Source organism: Etheostoma cragini, chromosome 3 (assembly GCF_013103735.1).
Source record: "Etheostoma cragini isolate CJK2018 chromosome 3, CSU_Ecrag_1.0, whole genome shotgun sequence".
In the NCBI taxonomy this organism is placed as follows: domain Eukaryota; kingdom Metazoa; phylum Chordata; class Actinopteri; order Perciformes; family Percidae; genus Etheostoma; species Etheostoma cragini.
The window spans coordinates 25,704,596-25,724,269 of record NC_048409.1 but is presented as its reverse complement, the minus strand read 5'-3'; the positions used below and the strand labels follow the sequence as shown (position 1 = coordinate 25,724,269).

Here is a 19,674-nt window from a genome sequence, read left to right as displayed (position 1 = left end):
GAGGCGTCCGCCAGTATCCCCGACTCGCGCATGTTAGCGAGGGCCCTCCATCGCTGCTTGCAGCTTTAATTCTCTTTGGGTTTGTTACTACAAGCAACCTTTCAGATTACACAGTTCTAAATACTTACCTGCACATGATGTTGCGTAGTTTCTCCAGGTTGGCTGTGGTGAAGTAATAGTAGTTGCGGTCGCAGCGCTGCACATCTTTGTCTATCCTGTGGAGGTTGAGGGCGACTGTGTCCAACAGCTCGATCTGCACAAAGGAAACATTGTTGTTAACATTAGTAGGTGACTAGGTAAATTAAAGGGTTTTGGTTAGTCCTTTAAGCCTTTAAGTCATGATTTTGCCATTTGTTTCACAACTGCTCAGTCAGTTCATATGTATAACCAGACATGTTGTATATCCATATGCTTTACATACCGTATATGAGGAGAGTGAAGGGGATATCGCCTCCGCAGCTGCTCCATTGGTCACCAGTTTGTCCAGCTGACTGCACAGCCGGTCCTCAGTGAGAGAGTCCTGACGCCGCCCCAGCACACCCGAAGTCCTGCCCTCCTCCCCGCCCCCCCCTTCCTCCTCTGTGCTTTGACCGTCGTCTATGCTGGACAGGATCTGGGAATGAGCAGAGGTCACTGAGTAGTTTCTGGAGGAAGGGAGACCCGAGTCAGGGGAGTCAAACTCCACCAGAGGTCGCTCCTCTGGGGGGAGGGCTGCAGGGGGAACCAGGGTGGTCATGGTGGGGGTGCTGTCCTCTCCACTGGGGGTCTCCTGGCTCCCTGCATCCGGCTCATCCACAGACATAAACACCTGAAGAAGAATTGAACTTTATAAGTAATAGAGGCCAGCGAAGGGCATCGGTGCAGGGTGTGGGATCATGAGTCATATCATATCGATAATTATGATTTCATCACTGGAATCATAACTTTTGATTTCTCAGTCAGTGGTCTTGTCTTCTGCAAATGTCACTGGCCAACCGGACGAGACAGATTGCCGCCAACTAGAGCCAGGTTCTGTTTGAGGTTTCTTTCCTTGACACCGTCTTGCCAAATGCTTGCTCATGGGGGAATGTTGGGTGTCTGTAAATCGTAGAGTTATCTAGACCTGCTCTATATGAAAAGTCTCCTGAGATAACTTGTGCTATGTTAAGATTGTGAAGTTGTATTGATGTAGTATGGGTTATAGGCTAGTTGGTTGTATTGTTTGTTTCGGCTATGTCGAATGTAAGGAACAGCGTGTAATGAAGACATGTATCAAGCAAAGATGCAGTTTTTAGAACAATGAAATATGCAAATGTTTTGAAATACAATGGTATACAATTAATATGATGCATGCCTGAAATTAATTTTAATTACAGCTTTGGGATCAGTTGATTATATTAGTCTGAGCGCCAGTCACAATCAGGATACTATACTGTGACAAATACTCTCTAGAATGCTAAGTTTAACAAGGAATCCGATGTTCACCTCATTGCTGAGTGTGGAGTCTCTGTGAACGAGTCGCAGGACGTGACTGTCGATGCTGCTGCCTGACGACAGCTTGGCAAAGATGGCCGACTGCATCTCCTTTTCCCTCTGCTTGACAATCACCTCACAGGCCTTCCACTCCCGCATCACATGCTGGTAACGCTCACTGATCTTTACATCAATCTTTACAGAAAAAAAGACAATCACACACACTGCAAAGAGACCCATTAAAAAACGGTGTGTGGGTGTGTGTTTGTGCAGTACCTGGCTCATGTCCTTTTTGCCCATGCCAAACTTGTAGTGCCCCAGCAGGAAAGGCCAGACCTCCTTCCTTATGTCATGTTGCACCCCACCATAATAAACCAGCCTTAGCAGCTCCAGCTCCTTATAGTTCTACACACACACACACACACACACACACACACACACACACACACACACACAAGATAATAGGAATGTAAACCAAAAGAATAAGTTTGATGACAGGAAGCAGAAGCTGTGAGCGATGAGACGAACAAAGGGAGCAGAAGTCTATTAATAATGGACGGAGAGAAAGAGTGATTGCGACCCATTCAGAGGAAGACATAGATAAGTGCAGAAGATAAAGGACACAGATATGAATAGCGAGTAAATTAGTACTGAGGACTTTGTTGGAGTTGATGAATGATTGCAGTGGCTGCTTTAATAGCTACGATGGTATCATACTACACTCTGTAATGAAACTTCATTCCTCTGAAACTCATTAATTTTCCATTAGAGTGAAGGAGAGTGGAGAGGGGGGGAGACTGCAATACATGTATACACAACTACTGTAAAGGAGGATACAGTGTGTGAGGGGAGGACAGAATAATAGCAACACCTTTAATTACAGTAAGAGGAAACTGAAGCTCAATTAGAGAGGTATACAAAGTTATTCTAAGTTTAACCACAATAAGCAGTGTGGTGTTTAAAGACAATAAGCATATTCATCTTCACTCTCAGCCCCAAGCCTGGTTTTTACTGAAAACAATGTAAAACTTTCAAAACAGGTTAAAAAAAACATTTCCTTTTCTAAAAAAGGCTTAGTAATTTCCTAAAACAGCTCGACATTGTAGTTTTTAGCCAACTTCACTCAATCATCTCTTGGGGACTACTTTCAGTAGTGGATTACATATTTGGTGCTCTAGTATTTGGGGCAGCAAGACAGTGGGCCCTATTTCAACAATCTGAAACGCAAGTATCAAACATCAAACGCAAGTAGGGCGCTGTTGCTATTATAACGGCGGGATACATGACTCCTGCGCCTGACGCAAATCTAAAATGGTTTGGTCTGAAGTAGCTACACAGTCGAGGAGACCGACGTTTGCTATTGATTTTTTCTTTTTGACAAAATGTAACTGACTTTAGACTTGGTTTCTCCTGGTCTGTGGCGGAATTGTTTTTTGGAACTGCATTAGGGAACGTTTGTGCCGGAACACGCCTCCTCTTTTTGCCGAACCGTCCCCGGGAGCGCAAGTTCATTACGCAATCTACCAACGTGAATCTGTGGAGGGAAAAGTCTGCTCCGCGTCGGGTGCAAAATAGGAATGATACATGCGTCGGTGTACAAGGTCAATTGTGCTGGGTGCAAGATCAAAGTCAAAGTCAAAAAGTCAAAGTCTGCTTTATTGTCAATTTCTTCACATGTCAAAAACATACAAAGAAATCGAAATTGCGTTTCCCTCTATCCCACGGTGACAAGACATTTATAACAAATTTGGTCCACAGACAAACATAACATTCAAGTAAACAACATAAAAAAGTAAAAATAAGAAGATATATACAATGAGGAAAATAAGAGCAGCGAAATTTGTGTTAAAAATGTGCAATTATGCATACTGTCGACAGTCTATGTAATGTGCAAAAAGACAGGCGGTAGCATAGTGGTGCTGGTTATGTAGAGCAGCAGAAATGTGTTTGGGCCCAGTGTGTGTGTGTGTGGGATTAAATCAAAATAAACTACAGTGTGTTTATTTATGCTAAGTCCAAAAACTACTTTTTAATAGATTTGCACAACAATGGATCTCTATGGCACAGAGGAATGAGACATTTACCATACTTTCATTGTGGATTTTTGTCATTTTATGGGATTTGTAGACATTAAGAAAAATGTTGGCTATCACCTGACTTCAACTTTTCTTTTAATTCTTTAACTGTGGCAAGGCCGTTGTTACTATGAAAGCAAAGAGGAATAGAGTCACAACAGTAACAGGTGGTCAAGAGTTTACCGCATCATTGCTGTAGGCCACATTACACCAAAAGAACACTGTATATTTTACAGGGGTGTTGTAAAATGTGTTACACACTGTACATTTGTAAAAGGTGTGGCATTCTGGGAACCACAGTAATACTATGTTAAATTTCATCAGAATGTGTATTCCTACATGGGTTTGCAAGAAAAATTAGAGGAGTTGAGAAATGATTAACAGTAGAGGGATGTGTAAGAAGCATTCATCTGCTATACTAAGTTTGCACTGATATTATATATATATATATATATATATATATATATATATATATATATATATATATATATATATATATATATATATATATATATATATATATATATATATATATATATATATAGATAGATAGATATATATATATAGATATATATTTATCTGAAATTATATGTTTACCTCAAGCTTACAAGCCAAAAAGGTGCGTTTGTAGATAGATGATGCTGTACCACTGCACACCCACTGAGTCATTAGGCATGATGGCTGCTGAGCATGGCTTCATTCATTGGGGTTAAAAAAAACAAGAGGTCATCATCATCACAGGGTGCATGATTCCTCATGATGCTGCCATATTTCAAGGGGAAAAGTTATCAACCTCAACCTTCACAAGCAGGACAGAAATCTCTCTCAAGGAACGTTATTCACAGGTGGTGTCAGCTGACAATATCTTAATTCATAAAGTCTTACCGTGAATTTGACTTGCACAGTCACTACACAGCACAAAATGACCATGACTGTCAGTGGGGCTTAATCAATACCAATGACTCAATGATGACTTGGCAATCGGCAGTGATTTCTGGCTTATAAATTCGCCGGCCTGCAGGTGAAGAGTTGGAGGGGTATAGGGGAACGTCAGATGGTGCAGGAGGAATATTAAGATTCTAGTTAGTTTGCTGTAATTCTTGCTGCTTGCTGACAGAGGTCGATCACGCTGCTATATTTATTTTATCTTTCAGGCTCACTGATTGCGGCAAACCTTTTGCTCTGTACCCACCTTGCAGTCTTTCTGGTACTTGCTCCACACCTCCTTGCTGAGGCCCCCGGACGCCTCGCAGGGTCTGTCTGGAGGGACGATGTTGTGGTTGACTAGAGCTGACAGGTGAGTCCGCACAGTGGACAGGTGTCGACAGTAGGCCAGCCCTGATGGACAGGTGAGACATGGACAGACACACACAGCTGAGACCAAGCATTAACAAAGTCAAGTCAGTATGGCGACACAAAAATTAAAATAGTTAGCCAATAAAGTACAAACCAAAATATCAAGTATAATGGGTAAAGGCAATTATGTGCATCCTGATAGATGAAAATAAAAAAGTAAACCAGTGCTTCTACCAACTATTAAGGTAATAAATGACTACTCATAGTTACATTAAAATGTAAATGTTTTTCAAAATAACTAAAGTTGTATCATGTGTTGGTTTGTTTGTTTGAATAAACTTACTGACTATACTGACTACTGGTAATACAATAAAGTCTTCAGACTGAAGTTTTATTAAAAACAGGTCTACTTACTAATGCATTATTTTACCCAACAGTTGATTACAGCCTTTACAGCCTTACATGTTGACACATTCAGAAGGCTCATTCATCACAGTTTGCAAACTTACTACTTCATCATGCAGAAGCGGCTACTGCTACAATAAGCCATTTATTAGTTTCCAAATTACTTAAAATGATTTTAAAACAAATTGTTCTCTCAACTGGAAGCCAGCAATGCAGGCTGCCGGTGGAACAATGACCTCAAGCAAACCCATTGGGAATCGCTGTCGTCTAGAAGAATACAATTAAACTCGTGAACCATGATCAACAGCTATACATGAACAGCTATAATGTATAAAATAAATGTATGGATACTGTGCAGAGGTGACATGATGTACTTACATCCATAAAAGGCTCTGGAGACTATCTGCCTCTTCATGTTCTGGCAAAGCATCTTAAGAGGAATTCTAGTGAAAAGAAAACAAATCCACCATAATTGTCAAGCCCTTGTTTGATTTGTAAAGGGTTATTCTTTAAATAGTTGACAATAATATCTTTATATACAGTTTCTATCTATCTATCTATCTATCTATCTATCTATCTATCTATCTATCTATCTATCTATCTATAATAAAGAAACCTTGACCACGGCTAAAAGCTGAGGCAAGAACAAAACGGAGACTTACAATAAGTGCTTTAATGTATTTTTTTCGAATGGACAGATACTAGATGCTGCCTCTGCAAAATCTCCTTAGAATTCCATTTCACAAAGTCAATAATTTTTGCCCCATTGCAGCACCACTCACAATAGTCCCCACAGCTATGGGGATCTTAAATATTCTAATGTGTGTCTTGGTGGACTCTATCAATATACAAATTAACAGCCTATTATAGTCAGATGTTCTGGTTGTTTCCTGCTCATCCCTAATCACATCCACTATCCTCTTTGACCGAAGATTGATTTTTGGGCTCCATGCATTGGCCAAGATGGCGGCAAGTGTTAGAGCTAAGGTTTTAAGAAGTCCTCAGCAAAGATTCAGTGAATCATAAAATCTAATTTTGCTCACAAGTCAGTTTAAATTTGCAACAACTCAGTAATTATCAGTTCAGTTCATCATAGGGCTTCCATATACTGAATCAGTACAGTTAGCTTTCCAAAATACCTGAATACTTGAATGTAGATCAAAAGAAAGACTCATTGCAGCAGAATAAAAGGTTAAGTAAATGTCTCTGGGAAGTTACGTGTGAATGTCTAGTGGGTCGTGTATGCAGGTACAGCCGGCCGGGTAGTCGAACGACACGTTGCTGCCAGCCGTGGAGCAGGACTGGCACTGTGATTCCAGAGTGGGTACTCCGGCCTGTTGCCACGACGACGGGCTGCCTCCAAAACCCTGCATCTCCAACATCTCCCCGTGGTCTAAACCAGAGAGAATGAAAGTGATAAGACACAGAAGTCTCAGTGTTCTAAGACAAAATGGATGCTGATGTTTTCATGTACTACCCTCTTTGTTATTTAAAAGGATCAGTGCCTTTGGATCACTTCACACTGGCTATGTTCTATGCCTTACATATTATGACACAGGCCCCTCAGCTCAACCATAAATACATCTTTCCATGTATTGTTCTTTGTTATTCATGACATCAAGAGATGGGAAGATGCATGAAAGTTTTACATTCATGTTACATGTGAGAGCTGGAAAAACAAGCGTTTAGAGGAAACCAAAAAGTGGAGTGGGACAGTTTAAGGACGCAGAACCGGTGCTGTGGGAGAGACAGGCAGAGAGGATGCAGGGAAGCCATGCTGGTTCTGTTCATTCAGAAGGGAGCCAGAGGAGACAGCAGAGCTCAGGGACACTCCAGACAAACAGGAGAGAGAAGGAAGTAGCGGAGAAAGTGAAGGAGCTGGTAGTAGAGGAGAAGACAGGGACGAGGCGGACCCTCAGGCCATGCAGGATGCATAAAGCCAGAACAAGACAAGAGACACCAAAAGAAATCTCATGACCAAAAAAACCAAATGGACACCAGTAAAACGGCACACAAAAGGGAAGAAAAAAAAATCATAAAAACTTCAACATTAAATAAATGCTCTTCACCTTAATTCTTCAGGTTGGAGCTGATGACCTGTCATAAATATGAAGCTGCGCTTTGGTTGTTCAATAACCCCAAAAAAAACAAATAATATTGAGAACGAAAAAAAACGAACAGAAAAAAATGCTGGAGCGAGACCGACATTTGGCTCTCCCCTCTTTACTTTAGGACTAGACGTCATCAAAACTGTTTTTGGGCTCAGTAATGCAACCCCGCTCACACAAGGACTCCACGTCTCTACTACTGCGGAACCCCACAGGACCGTAATGAGAGAGGGTGGAGGAAGGGGGCGAGGGGATGGGGAGGGGGGTGGCGGGGTTAGTGAAGAATTACAGTGAACAGCATTGCAGCAAACAACTGCACAAACAACTGAGGAAGTCAGAGAAGAGAGAGCGAGAGAGAGAGAGAGAAAATCAAATAAACAGAGGAGGAGACTGTGAGAGGATTTTCCATCACAAATACGTGGAAGCACATAGTCGTTCTTTAAAAAAAAACAATGAAATGGGTGCATTTCCTCATGCAATAATTGTTGCATGTTGCAAGTGACAAATACAAGGACAAAAAGAAGGAAACCGACTTAAGTCAAATTAAAGGAGTGCAAAAAAAACGATGCAAATTATCAAAGCGATTCTTAGTGTGAACCCAAGAGTGTTGAGGCATGCTTTCAGAGCTAAACCCTCTCAAAACTCTGGGGCAGTCAGCACTGCAAATCCCAGAATGCAAAGCAGCCAGCAAGGCCTTGACCTAGACAAAAAGACCTGGGAAAATTTGAATCTGTGTAATAGTGATGAAACCAGGTGACATGTGCAGTCACTGTGTTTGGCAGCATCTCAATAAAACAAGTCAATTCATTTGACAGTGTGTGTTTCACAGGCTTGTTTAATAATCCCTGCCAAGCCGGTGGATGTAACTGTGTCGCTATCCGTGGGAAGAAAGAGAAGAGACGGAGAGAGACAGAGTGACATTTAGCAGAAAGGGTGTAAGGGCAGCGTGTCAGCAGTTGCTGTGGCATTAGTCTGCATTGCCAGACCTAATGTGGCATTAACTGGATGTCTGTTAATTTCTGTGACCATTTTCTAAAGACAGGACGTTATTGTCCACAAACTTTAACCAAATAAAGCCAACAGAAAAGCTGGAAATGTATTATAGTGTTGAGTAAATGCTATGGAATGTTGAGATTCGGCTTCCAGTGGCTGAGACTGTGTTTTTTATTTGGTGTTAGAGATGATCCAAAATCATCTGGCTGTCTACTGACAGGCTTTGTAACTGTTGCATCACGATGGTGTGTCAAGAAGACTCGTTCATTCCCTTAGACTGCTTCTCTTTTTGCGTCTTTTTGCTCCTCCTTTTCATTTCACTCCTTCATTTGTGTCTAAAGAGCGAGCGACAGAGAGGAGCAGAAAGACACACACACAAACACGGTGGTGTGCTGTTCATCTGCATGTAGCATACTGTGCCCGTGCAATACAACTGAAATGGGTGGTGGCAGCAGCAGCAACAACAACAATAACAACAACAACATCTACAATGTACTGAGGAGGTTAATCAGCTGATTGATGGGCGCTAGCTGAGGTGAAGTCTGTGTTGGCCAATACAGTTTGAAAGGGCAATGTCCAATAGCGAAACATCCACACTGACGTCATCTCACTCAATACAACCTATTGTAAAAATTCATCACTCAATGACTCAGCAACCGAATTTCAAAATTCTCTGGCTGATATATGAAGTGCATAATTATGTAATCAAAAGAACCCTAAAGCAATTTTGCTTTTCAATTTGGTGTTGATCAGCCTGAACGCCCCCATGTCTTTGTTAACACAGGCAACCCCAGCCTACTTCACACTGTTGGACCTGGCCTCAGGAAGCACACACACAGGCAGACAAAGCCGGGGGAGGTGGGGTTGGGAGGGGCGAGGGAGGAGGGCCTGAGGGGGCACAATGGGTGGGATGCAGGAAGGGACGTCTGAAGCTGGGGCGAGGTCTCAGGAGTGGGGGGCGGTGGGGTTGGGTGGGTGTGTTAAGGTGATAAAAACCTTTCATGATATTAGGGTCTGTGAGGTTCCGCGAGCAGATCATTGAGATCATAGCATGGAGCCTATCTTCCTCTTCCTCGTCGTCGTCCAGCGACGGAGCGCGGCTGCCCGTGGTGTGGTGGTAGTTTATAGTGACTGCTTGCACCAGTGGGACAACAGAGAACACAGTTAGAACAGTGCCACCCTACAGGCCTCGGGAAGAGCATTGTGGGAAAGACACCACACTACACTACTTTCTAAGCACATCATGGTAAAACCATCAGATATAAAGTACTTATTATACCAAAGGCAAAAGCAATCACAGAGATGATTGTTTTACATAAAAGGAGGATTACATTTTTGTTGTGTGCACCAGTGTGACTGACAATGCAAAAGTGTTACATACTGGCGTCGTAGCGGTACCCAGGATAGACGATGCGAAACACGTAGTCAGCAGCTGTGGGCTCCTCACCGTTCCTGTCCTGGTCGATGAGCCTGGCAGTACTGCTCCTCTTCTTCAGTTTAGGGAACACTTTCCCCTGCAGGAAATAAACAAAAGTTTTAAAAAAAAGGCCACAAAGCTTCCACTGTGTTTAACAAGCCAGATCAATTTGGAAAAAAATGTCAAAAAGGCAACACTGCTTTGGATTAACGTCAGTTTTATTTGGTATTTCCCTAGGCAAGTTGTTGCGGTTGAAAGTTTGGATGTTTAGATTTTGTGTTTTCTTGGGGGGGGGAATTAAAAGTACACTCAGTGAATTAGCAGCCATTAGACTGTCAGTGGGGTTTCACCCATTGGTTTGTCGACTACTGTTTTGATGCAGCAATTTTGGCATTTGGCCTTCCCTACCTTGTTTTTTTGGAGTCAGACGTTTCGGAGAAGAAGCCAAACCTTGGGATAATAACCTGGCTAAGCCAATGTTGTTGTGTCTGGCACTGCGCCTAACTAAATGCTAAAGTCTTCTATACAACCAGACTTCCTTTTTGGAGCCAGGGCAGTTAGATAGAATGCAGGTTTAAGCCAATCCAACATTCGCTTCACTTTTCAGGCACAGAAGTTGTTGCTTCAGGTGATCAGGCAGTAATATAAATCTAACCTTTTTAAAGGTGTGAATCCAATTCTAACAATGTGACACACCTTGCCTTTCTGGGACCAGAGGGGGGGCTCCAGCTGACCCCGCGGTAAAAGGCCTGTTTCCAGACAGGCGAGGAAGGCCAGGAGATGACCACCAGGGGGGAAGTGGAGAGGCGGCCGCTGGATTCCATCCTGACTAACCAGAACCAGTGTACCACCACAATCAGCTGGAATAGGGAGAAAAATGATCGGAAGATGATAAGCAAACAAGTATTGCCCATTAACGGCCAATTTACACTTCATCAAGACAAGCAATAAATAGTTTGACGTGACAACTTATGAAAAACACTGTCCCTTCATGACAATAGTTTTAATATAAGGCGACTGATGCAGTGTGATCTGACTGTGTGTGCAAAGCTGACTAAATGTGGAGGTATGGAGCTAAAGTAGCAGCATACTCACGCCGTTGGTGACAGTGGATACAGACTATCTGGCGCAGCGGGACCGTCAGTGCATAGTCCCAGTAGATACTGGCAGAGAGGGTAAGACAAGGTGTAAAATTAAACTTTAGAGGCAGTTGCTCATTTCAAATCACGGCAAGTGTCAGTAAATGCACATTCTTTCCAGACCGAGAAAACGACAGTATAGGCAGATTGTGCAAGCAGCTTATAATGATCCATATTTATGTTTGATTTTAGGCAACGACCTCAAATGTCATAGTAATCATCATGTGAGCAAATGAGGAAAAAAAGGTGACAAAGTATATAAGGGCCAAATGCTGCGTCACAAGGCAGGTAGGGGGGTTAGGGAATGGGTGAAAAAATGAATGTTTAACTCAGGAGACTGTACTTTGTGTCCCGTGTGAAACTAAATGTTGAAAGGTCATGTTTTTTTTTTTAAACTGATTTTCACGGATCTCAGTCTCACAGGTAGTTACGTACTCATTTTAGTAGTTTTACGTGACTATTTAAGTTGATCCCTGATGTTTTCCCAATCCTAAGTATTTTAGTTGCATAACCCTAACCATTTCCATTTCACACGGTTAACTACGTGTTTAGAACCGACACGGAACGAGTTTAGTGTTTGTCCCCAGTACATGCTTTTTTCCCACCTCCATGTCACCTCTGGGGCTCTGTACATTTGTACATATTTCTTGTCTTTTTATTTCGCACTTGTTGTACATGTCCTTATGGCACCGTAGGTCGGGGAGAAACGCATTTTCAATTTGTCTGTCTGGCACATATTGCAGAATTGACAACGAAGTTGACTTGATTAATGTCATTTAAATATAACCTATACATATATAGGAGGTGGGTTCTGGCCACCTCTTCTCCAGGTCACAGTCTCCCAGCGTGCCGTTGATGAGCTTGTTGGGTGTCCACTTGAGGGTGAGGTCATCGCCAGCTTGATGGAGTGAGAAGTAGCCCCGCAACACCTCCATGTCCTTCTTCTACCGTAAGAGAGGAAAAGGGAAGCAGAAAGGAAATAATGTGAGACTTCAGGTTAGAAGAAACACAAGACAGAGAGCAGAACATTGAGACATACTCGATTAAACCATATTTAAAATAACAAGGGTGTCTGCATGGCAGCTCAAGCCAATAACAGATCAGGTCATTATAAGCAGGCCTCAAGGCCTCTGAGTGTGGTCTACTGTACTCTAATAAAGATTTATTATATTCACACAAGATAGGTTCTGAGATGCTGTTAAATACTGTACATGTACATCTATATGTTACATTGTAAATAAACAGAAACTATCTCACGATATGAGAAGCATAGAGTACAATCATATAGAGAACCATATACAGTAGCATGCCCAGCGTGTACTCAGTGAGTAATGGATTAATTTGTATGTGCACTAAGCCACAAGTGTTAGCGTGGCTCTGTCAAAGGCTGAGCTTTGCAGGAGGCAAATTTGTGCTCATTATACATTACCAGGGGCAAACATGGTGAAGCTACTTGGCAGTGCAGAGCACATTACAGGCAGGAGAAAGACAGCTTTCATTTCAAAGGTCACACATACAAAACTGGTGTGTCTGTGTGTGTTCAGCACAATAATGGATGAAAACAACCATGATTTGCAATTGATGTGTACACCAGCTGAGTGGGTGCAAAGTGCTGTACTGTATGTGCGTAGGTTTCCAAGTTGGATTCCCGCCTTTATCCCAGCGCAAGGGATCAGGGCCTCCACAGCAGCACATCAACATCTGAATAGAATTTACATCAGAAAACGTTATGTCACAAACTGACATAAAGTCAAGATGGACAGCTAGGAGCTAGAAACACTGAGTGCAGCTGTAACACATTTAATCAGTGTGTGAATTTACAGATCCCTGTAAGCAATGTCACAGCGACAGCACGTACACGTCTTACATGATCATATGCCTGCAGGATGTCACTGCTTTGTTAGTTATCTTGTGATGGGTAAATGGCTGCTGAGAAACTTCACAGATTGGGTCGATAACACAACCATCACAGACAGTTATAACTAAATAAACCTGCTACTTCACTGGTTTGAATTTTGCACACTGCTGGACTGACTGGTGTGCTGGATGTTACTTTAGTGCTTGCTCCTACTTTGGTAATATTGTGCTTTTACATTTTTAAGGTCTTGAAAAATAAGATGGAACATTTGAAAATAAATACAAAATGTTGAATGTTGAGTCAGAAATGTGTGCAAGAATTTCTCTTCCTCATAAACATACATTGAAGAGTCGGTTCAGCTAAATAACAAAAAACACATACTTTTTACTTTTTACACATGCAGATAGTTTTAACTCCTCCTGTTGTCCTCAGGTAAAATCATACCCCTTTAAAAAAAATGTCTGTATCTGAAACATGGGTTTCATTTGAACCAAATTACCGCAAGAAAATGGATTAGATTCCATAAACACTCTATGCAATAACAGTCACTCTCATTCCTGAATAAACTCATCTGTACGTTCCTCTGATCTTAACTGTTAGTCAAACTAATTCATAATTTCTAGTAGATAGTCGGACAGAATATAAAAGGTACTGTATAAAAGCTGGTCAAAGAGTGATAACGTGCAGTCGTACCGGTTGTACCAGGACGTTGTTTTTGCCGTAGAGAAGGTGCGTTCTGGAGTTTTGGTGAAGAGACTCCACATACTCTCTTGCTGATGCAGCAAACCTGTCATCTGACATGCTGCCACTGGACTGCCTCTTGCGGATCTAGAAGAGATAATGTTTTTAACAGCAAACTTGGCGAACTTATAACTTTTACAACAACACCCCACCCATCCCACACAACCCCAGTGATCATGTCTCCCGTCCACCATACACAAACACATCCTTAGGCCTGACGGAGCTGGTCTAAAGCACAGCCTCCACACTCACCCCCAGAGCAGGCCGGCGGCCGGCCGATGTGTCCTGGCCCCGGTGGGCCCCGTGGATGCGGTGGCGCTGAACTAGCTCGTTGGCTGAAGGGTCAGTCCAGAAATGATCTGACGTCTTCAGTTTGGTGTATTCTAGAGCACAAGGCCCAACTGAGAACACAGCACACACACATGCAGACCCATAAACAGATCCATTTAGCGGAAACTTCGAATGAACCCTTTTGAAAGTTTACTTCAGTGCTTAGCTGAGGTGAATTTATACTTAAGGTTTTTCAAAAGGTAGAAGATCTCAGGCTTTTATATCGTTTTCAATCGTGTTGTTTGATAGCAAAGTAAGTCTTATAACTGGAGATAATCTCGCCAACCAGGATAGATTTCTTCATAAAATTCTTCTTCTTCTTCATTAAATTTCTTCATTTAAAAGGAACAAGGCTCAGTAATTTCCTAAAGCAACCGGACAGTTTTTTACCAAACGTTAATCAAACAGGAGAAAATAGGGCACTTTTGGGGACTATTTACAGCAATGGATAAATCCACATTTAGTGCACTACAGTGAGTAGTTGGGGCAGCAGGATGGTGTATGTGGGAGGGAGCCAAAAATAAACAACTGTGTGGCTCAATTAAGTGTTTTTAATAGTTTATGGGCACCAATGGAGCTGTACGGCCCAGAGGAATAGGATATATAAGGTTTTGATACATGGACAGCACTTGCTAGTAGATCAATTCATTGTTGGCTTGGGTCTTTTCATGAGATTTATTGACAATATAAAAAGATATAAAATAACGCCAGGCATATCCTTTAAGTTACAGGAAGTGCAAGTCAGTGGGGGAAAAAATGTGACTGTAAATCACCAATAATCCTATATATACTTCCAATTTAAGTGCAGCTTGTGTTGTAATGTGCATGTTTGTCCCAGCTGTTCCTCTTTTCTGCACACCTGTTGCGGATTCCCTCATCAGCCCTTGTTAGCCGTTATCTGCCTCCTCTGCACTTTGTTTCCTCTTTAGTCATTGTGGATACAGTGTTTATTTGTCACACTGTTTGTGTTGTCTTTTGGTTTAGTCAGATAAGCTTGTCTTTTCCTGGCTCACTGCGTGTGTGTTTCTGTTTCTCTGCTTGGTAAACGCTGCCTCAGCCTCCTGCCTGCTGTCAGCCTCCAGCTCCTGCTGCCACACTGTTAATGGAGGTGGCTTGGCCATGTCGGCTGTTACAAACAACTCTCAGAAGGGTTGAATTTATGGTCATTTTTTCAATTTCTGAAATTACTTTTTAACTACCTTAATTTTATATAATACAGAAATTTGTGTTCTATGTGCGTTTGTACTTTACGTTACTGGCCTTTGTGACATTTTTGCAACTAAAGCACCGTGTGATATACTCACCCAGTAGGACTGCCAAGATGGGCCCGAAGACTAAGTCGTGCATCAGAGCTTCCCTCTCATAGTATTTACTGCAGAGATAAACACACAGCAAAAAGTGAATCAATGCAAAACATAAAATGTCTTCAGTAGGGACTTGACTTGGGAACCAGAGGGTGGCCGGTTCATGTCCAGCGGACTGGTAGCTAGATAGGCACACTTGAACGAAGCACCAAACGCCTAATTGCCCTTAATGAGGCAGCCCCATCGCTGCTCTGACTGTGTGGTCCTGTGTGGCTGTGGGTGGATTTTCCAGCCTTTGTGCTTTCTTCTACCCACTTACTGTGCAATTTTTTATATGTAATACTTTTATTAACAGTGATAATTATGTGCAATTTCATTAATGTGCAACATTTTTTCACACAGCACATCACAATGTATACAAACCATGTTTTTCTTTCTATTTTTATACATGTATATAGCGTCTCAGAACTGAGCACTACTTATTTCATTCCATGTTTTTACATTTCTCTTACGTACAGGTTGTATAATCTTGTTGTACATGCGTATATTGACCATAAAAGGCATTCTATTCTATGTCTGTGTAAATCTTTTCCCCCAAAATATCTGCCCATTCTTCATTTCCTAGGAATTAAATAAAATATAATTTGTTTTAAGCTGGATGATAGATGTTTAGGATCATAGCATCATAATCAGCATCAAAACTAATTAGCGCATCGCATTCTGGGACCTGTTTCACAAAGCTTTTGATTAGTTGGTTAGCCAGCTATCTTTAGGCTCAACTCGAGATCTCTGGAATCAGGTCCTCAGCTCGAAGTTTTACCCAGTAGATCACTATAGCGCACGGCTGCACTCTGGGTTAAAAATAGATTGTCCATTAATTTTACAGTCAATGGGTAAAATATAGAGCATTGGTGATCCACCAAATAAGATTTATCATGGATGCTTCAATAGGTTTGATGAGTTACACTGCAATTGTCTGAACTTGATGTCTGAAACCACAACAACAAACAACACTACGCGACAAGTTTATAGATGGATTTTTCTTCTCCTTTATAAGTGTGAATCACATTGTCATATTATGTAGAGCTTATCATTGCACTTCATGTTTGAGGCTTTGATCAGTGCAGTGCATCATTACACTGTGGAGTGTGGACAGCTTGTTGAAGCACACAGTGGCTGTTAACCAGACAGAGGACGGAACAAAGCAACTAGAGAGAGAACACAGGAGAAGAATGAACTCCAAATCAAGGAACTGTTAATCATTCAGCTACGACAAAGCCTGGGGTGGGGTGCTGTGAGTCACTGCTGGGAGCAAAGAATTAAACAAATCACCTGGAGTTGTCCACTATGTACTGAACTATCTTGTCCAGAACTTTCTCAAAAAGAGCCGTTCTGACCCAGATGTGTTTGATGGCCTGGGCAGAGAGGGGCTGAGGGGGGCGGCTGGTTGTGGAGGAGCCCTGTCTTCTCAGAGGTTCATGGCCCACACTCTGGCTTCTCCTGCGTGGCACAAAGCACACGTCAATACTATCAATAACTACTACACAGAAGAGTTCATGTCGGTATTGTGCAGAAAACAAATGATGTATCAATATTGCTAATAGTGTCCTATCAGCTTAGTGAAAACCTCATTAACTCGTTAATATCTAATATAAGATGTCAATCATGGTCTAACACAAACACAACAGGAATTAAGAGTATAATAAAACTAACAGTCTACCAAAAACATACAACATATAGCTTCAAATGTGAGACTTGTGAACAATTATCATATGTACAACTTCCAATGCAATATGAAGGTTAATAAATGAAAAGAAATTGTGTCTTTGACCATCAGGAGGCAGCATTTAACAGCACAATGACATGTTAGACAGTAACTCGTTATCATTTATAACAGGTGATCACTGTTTGGTTTCCAATAAATCGTTGCCATGTAAGACAGGAGGTCCCATCTTATGTTAGAAATCAGCTTTCTGAAGTTTTTCATGAATATGGAGGCGGATGAATGATGTCAGCCTGAAGAGAGGAGCATCTTCATCTGGGATGGAGTTTGATCTCTAGAACTTTTACAGCAATCAGACAAAACCATTCACACACACCCACTTTAACAAGCTGATCAATGTGTGCGGGTGTCTGAGCTGACGGGGGCTTGGCTGCCACAGTCACGATGCTAGTGTTTGTGTGTGAATATGTGTGTATGTGTGCTAAGTCACGATTTCCGCAGTCCCATAACATTTTGAAGAAGTGTGTCTCTGTCTGTCTGTGTGTGTGTGTGTGTGTGTGTGTGTGTAGTGACAGTACTCCAGGGGATGGGGGAGCATCAGGATGATGTCAGAGATAAGACAGAATGCAAAAGAGACATGGTCTTCCTTTTCTAAATAAAACCTGCAGTGTGTTGCAGTGTTCTTTTGACATGAACATGAGCCTTTCTTCCTGTATGCTTACAACTCTGTTGTCACGTTAGCTGATGCTACTAAAGACAAATGTTGTCAATAGTTATGAGATTGAGATGATAAAATTGTTGCCTGTAATGGCAAGCCAAAAGGGCTTTTTATTATTATAGCTGCTGGTGTTAGCCTACTGAGCACAGAAAAATACATTAATTTCTCCTAAATAAAAATGAGGTTTGGAGATAAAAAGATTAATTTTCACAGGGAGAACCTTCATGGTCTGTCTTAATTGATGCACTTTCTCTGGATTAGTATTTTGATTTTGATTGACCGTTGATATAATAGTTTTAAGCTAAATGTGCATAAAACATTACACCGTTGTGCATGTATCATTTAGGAACTAGCACAATAAACTATTATGCATTGCATAATGATGCATTGCCTCTAAGCATCTGTTTACATAGGTGTATAATCTCTTTGTGATTATAGAAGGCTTGATCAAATGTGTAAATCTCTATGGAAACATCCCCCCCTACAGTGTTCTGTCTCTCCTTCTCAATGCTGTGCTCTGTCATTGGTCGTTACAAAAAAATGAAATGTCAACAAATGTCATAGCTAACTACATTGATTACAACCTGATTGTATTTTGAGCTGACAAATAAAAATGAATGTGAAAGGAATATGTCAGGGTGATTTATTAGGCCTCTGGAATGTCAAATTCAGTTTTTAGGGGTTTTAGACACAATAATTTGACATTATTTTGATAAGTATTAGGTTTGTTGCATGCTTAGTTTCCCATTGCCAGACTATGGTCTGGCTGCGTGCCTTATTTATTCTGGGAAAGGGCAAAAAACCTCTCCGCCTGGGCGCTTGCTTATCCCTGTATGCAGCAACGGTGCCCTTTCAAAAAGACAGTGAAGATAGAAAAGGGGAGGGACAGGTTAGGTTTTCTCCAAGTTGTGATTAGGTTTTAGTCATTAAAGTAATAAAGTAGAGATCTTGGAACACAACAAATTCCATTGATCAACATTAAATGACCCCCCCCCCCCCCCCCCCCCCCCCCCAATCACCATCAATGGGACTAAGGTGGAGGGAGTCAGCAGCTTCAAGTTCCTCTGGGTTTCACATAAGCAAGGACCTGACCTAGACTCACAACATTGACACCATCACAAAGACTGCAGGACAGCGGTTCTTCTTCCTTCGCAGGCTGAGGAGGTTCAACATGGTCTACAGGCAACTTCTCCTACAGGTTGCACCTGTAGTAGAAGGTGCAACTGGTTCGGCAGCTGAACCACCCTCAATCGTAAGGCGTCAATAGAGAGTGGTGAAATCCTTGGATGCAACTGCCATCCATGGAGGACCTCAAATATAAATTACTTTTCAATTTTTGTTTTACAGCTCTAGGATTACTGAGTTCTCCCTCATAGTCTTTAATGTGATATTTTGTCACCAGTAGAAGACTTCCAATTCTGACTGAAGAAATATCCAAAAATGAAGAGGGTACAGCTTAATACCTTGCGCTGTAACTAACAAACTTGCGCTGCAACTAACAACTATTATCATCCTTGACCATTATGTTCTTGATTAACCCAATAATTGTTTTGACATTAAAATTACAAAAAAAGCAATAAGTAATTTCAAACAGCACTAGGCAATGTATTCAAATTGCTTGTTTTCATACCTATACCTATTATTATAAGAAAAGTGACAAATCCTCATATGAACGAAACTGACATACATTTTAAGTTTTTACTTTCAGCTCAACAAAAAATTGTCATTACAGTAATCAATTCCTACAAAACAATGGATCAATTCTAACAATACCAACACATAAAACTACATTATCAAATCCCTAGACAGAGTAGTCCATATGATAACTGTAATAAAACCTCTGGCAGTAAACATGCTGACAGATTAGTTTACTAGCATTAGTGCTGTCTTGGCTACTCTAGTCAGTCACGAAACCCCCGCCTTGTAAGTTGTAGCCATCCAATGAGTCTCCCATATACTGTGTTGGATGAAAATATTAAATGTTTGGGTGATTTTTCCATTTCTCTTTCTGGCTAACCACTTGCTCACATGGCCCTTCATGTATGATCTTATATATATATATATATATGTATGTATGTATGTATGTATGTATATATATATATATATATGTATGTA

At 41.4% G+C, this 19,674-nt stretch overlaps 1 protein-coding gene across 3 annotated transcripts in view; it reads right to left on the bottom strand.

Annotated features, from left to right (window-relative positions):
• Positions 1-19,674, bottom strand: part of sgsm2 (small G protein signaling modulator 2) — a 70,051-nt gene that overhangs the window by 4,284 nt on the left and 46,093 nt on the right. The window contains exons 4-19 of one of the 3 annotated variants that reach the window (XM_034867429.1): positions 16,451-16,618; positions 15,119-15,186; positions 13,737-13,885; positions 13,437-13,571; positions 11,705-11,829; positions 10,842-10,909; positions 10,443-10,606; positions 9,711-9,843; positions 9,326-9,463; positions 6,447-6,621; positions 5,607-5,671; positions 4,720-4,865; positions 1,729-1,857; positions 1,465-1,647; positions 422-808; positions 129-253 (exon numbers count right to left, since the gene is read on the bottom strand). In XM_034867429.1, coding sequence (XP_034723320.1) covers positions 129-253; positions 422-808; positions 1,465-1,647; positions 1,729-1,857; positions 4,720-4,865; positions 5,607-5,671; positions 6,447-6,621; positions 9,326-9,463; positions 9,711-9,843; positions 10,443-10,606; positions 10,842-10,909; positions 11,705-11,829; positions 13,437-13,571; positions 13,737-13,885; positions 15,119-15,186; positions 16,451-16,618 — 2,358 coding nt within the window. The remainder of the gene's footprint in view (positions 1-128; positions 254-421; positions 809-1,464; positions 1,648-1,728; positions 1,858-4,719; positions 4,866-5,606; positions 5,672-6,446; positions 6,622-9,325; positions 9,464-9,710; positions 9,844-10,442; positions 10,607-10,841; positions 10,910-11,704; positions 11,830-13,436; positions 13,572-13,736; positions 13,886-15,118; positions 15,187-16,450; positions 16,619-19,674) is intronic. The other 2 variants (XM_034867430.1, XM_034867431.1) reach the window with 2 other exon arrangements.